General features: G+C 42.8%; 1 protein-coding gene across 1 annotated transcript in view; it reads left to right on the forward strand.

Annotated features, from left to right (window-relative positions):
• LOC138860828 (uncharacterized PE-PGRS family protein PE_PGRS46-like) overlaps positions 1–1,991 on the forward strand; it is a 50,702-nt gene extending 48,711 nt beyond the window's left edge. The window contains exons 2-4 of the mRNA XM_070119175.1: positions 514–726; positions 869–1,162; positions 1,406–1,991. Coding sequence (XP_069975276.1) covers positions 514–726; positions 869–1,162; positions 1,406–1,991 — 1,093 coding nt within the window. The remainder of the gene's footprint in view (positions 1–513; positions 727–868; positions 1,163–1,405) is intronic.
• Positions 1,992–2,500: the final 509 nt, after the last annotated feature.

A 2,500-nucleotide genomic window follows, 5' to 3' on the forward strand; every position in this document is an offset into this window, starting at 1 on the left:
TATCACGTTATCATTTTAATTGTCAACAGTATCATCATTATCATCATCATCATCATTATCATTAACATTATCATTATCATCAACATCATCAACATCATCATAATCATCATTATCATTATGAGAATGATAATTACGACTGAAATGACAAAAAACAATAATAATGATCATACTTATAATCATTACCTCTATCAGTATCATTGCCATAATAATTAACACTATCATTATCAAAAATACAAATTTTGTAAATATCATCATCACTTATATGCGCGCGTATACCCGTGTCTCTCTGCGTACAATTATGCCAATTATATTCTAAACATAAGCATAAACACAAAGATAAACATAAACATAAACACAAACACGTCTCATGAAGCAACATTAAGGCGGTTCCTGTTGACTGGAGACAGAACGACGAGGAGAAGGTCAGGGGGAGGATTAGGTCCAACAGGAGGCTCAAATAACAGAATAGAAAGCAGGGGGAGGATTAGGTCCAACAGGAGGCTCAAATAACAGAATAGGAAGGTCAGGGGGAGGATTAGGTCCAACAGGAGGCTCAGATAACAGAAAAGAAAGGTCAGTGGGAGGATTAGGTCCAACAGGAGGCTCAAATAACAGAAGAGAAAGGTCAGGGGGAGGATTAGGTCCAACAGGAGGCTCAAATAACAGAATAGAGAGGTCAGAAGGAGGATTAGGTCCAACAGGAGGCTCAAATAACAGAATAGAAAGGTTAGGGGGAGGAATAGGTCCAACAGGAGGCTCAAATAACAGAAAAGAAAGGTCAGGGGGAGGATTAGGTCCAACAGGAGGCTCAAATAACAGAATAGAAAGCAGGGGGAGGATTAGGTCCAACAGGAGGCTCAAATAACAGAATAGAGAGGTCAGGGGGAGGATTAGGTCCAACAGGAGGCTCAAATAACAGAATAGAAAGGTCAGGGAGAGGATTAGGTCCAACAGGAGGCTCAAATAACAGAATAGAGAGGTCAGGGGGAGGATTAGGTCCAACAGGAGGCTCAGGGGGAGGATTAGGTCCAACAGGAGGCTCAAATAACAGAATAGAAAGGTCAGGGAGAGGATTAGGTCCAACAGGAGGCTCAAATAACAGAATAGAACGGTCAGGGGGAGGATTAGGTCCAACAGGAGGCTCAAATAACAGAATAGAAAGGTCAGGGGAGGATTAGGTCCAACAGGAGCCTCAAATAACATAAAAGAAAGGTCAGGAGGAGGATTAGGTCCAACAGGAGGCTCAAATAACAGAATAGAGAGGTCAGGGAGAGGATTAGGTCCAACAGGAGGCTCAGATAACAGAATACAAAGGTCAGGGAGAGGATTAGGTCCAACAGGAGGCTCAAATAAAAGAATAGAAAGCAAGGGGAGGATTAGGTCCAACAGGAGGCTCAAATAACAGAATAGAAAGGTCAGGGGGAGGATTAGGTCCAACAGGAGGCTCAAATAACAGAATAGAAAGGTCAGGGAGAGGATCAGGTCCAACAGGAGGCTCAAATAACAGAATAGAACGGTCAGGGGGAGCATTGGGTCCAACAGGAGGCTCAGATAACAGAATAGAGAGGTCAGGGGGAGGATTGGGTCCAACAGGAGGCTCAAATAACAGAAAAGAAAGGTCAGGGGGAGGATTAGGTCCAACAGGAGGCTCAAATAACAGAATAGAAAGGTCAGGGGGAGGATTAGGTCCAACAGGAGGCTCAAATAACAGAATAGAAAGGTCAGGGGGAGGATTAGGTCCAACAGGAGGCTCAAATAACAGAATAGAAAGGTCAGGGGGAGGATTAGGTCCAACAGGAGGCTCAAATAACAGAATAGAGAGGTCAGGGGGAGGATTAGGTCCAACAGGAGGCTCAAATAACAGAATAGAGAGGTCAGGGAGAGGATTAGGTCCAACAGGAGGCTCAAATAACAGAATAGAAAGGTCAGGGGGAGGATTAGGTCCAACAGGAGGCTCAAATAACAGAATAGAAAGGTCAGGGGAGGATTAGGTCCAACAGGAGGCTCAAATAACAGAAATGAAAGGTCAGGGGGAGGATTAGGTCCAACAGGAGGCTCAAATAACAGAATAGGAAGGTCAGGGGGAGGATTAATTAGGTCCAACAGGAGGCTCAAATAACAGAATAGAAAGGTCAGGGAGAGGATTAGGTCCAACAGGAGGCTCAAATAACAGAAAAGAAAGGTCAGGGGGAGGATTGGGTCCAACAGGAGGCTCAAATAACAGAAAAGAAAGGTCAGGGGGAGGATTAGGTCCAACAGTAGATTGAAAAGAGGAGGCTCAAAGAACAGAACAGAATATTTAAGATTATATTTTTGTCTTTGTACATAAAGTCTTGGTACTAAGTGCTAGCATGAGAGACCCTATCATCTGCCTTAAATAGAACACTATTTTTTTTCTTAATAAAGGCAATTGGTGTAGATTAATCTCTAGTTAGATATCTCTAGCTACGTAAATTCCATAATAAATACAGTTCGATAAAAAGGTAAATAAACAAATTGA

The sequence above is a fragment of the Penaeus vannamei genome, chromosome 43 (genome assembly GCF_042767895.1).
Source record: "Penaeus vannamei isolate JL-2024 chromosome 43, ASM4276789v1, whole genome shotgun sequence".
Taxonomy (NCBI): Eukaryota; Metazoa; Arthropoda; class Malacostraca; order Decapoda; family Penaeidae; genus Penaeus; species Penaeus vannamei.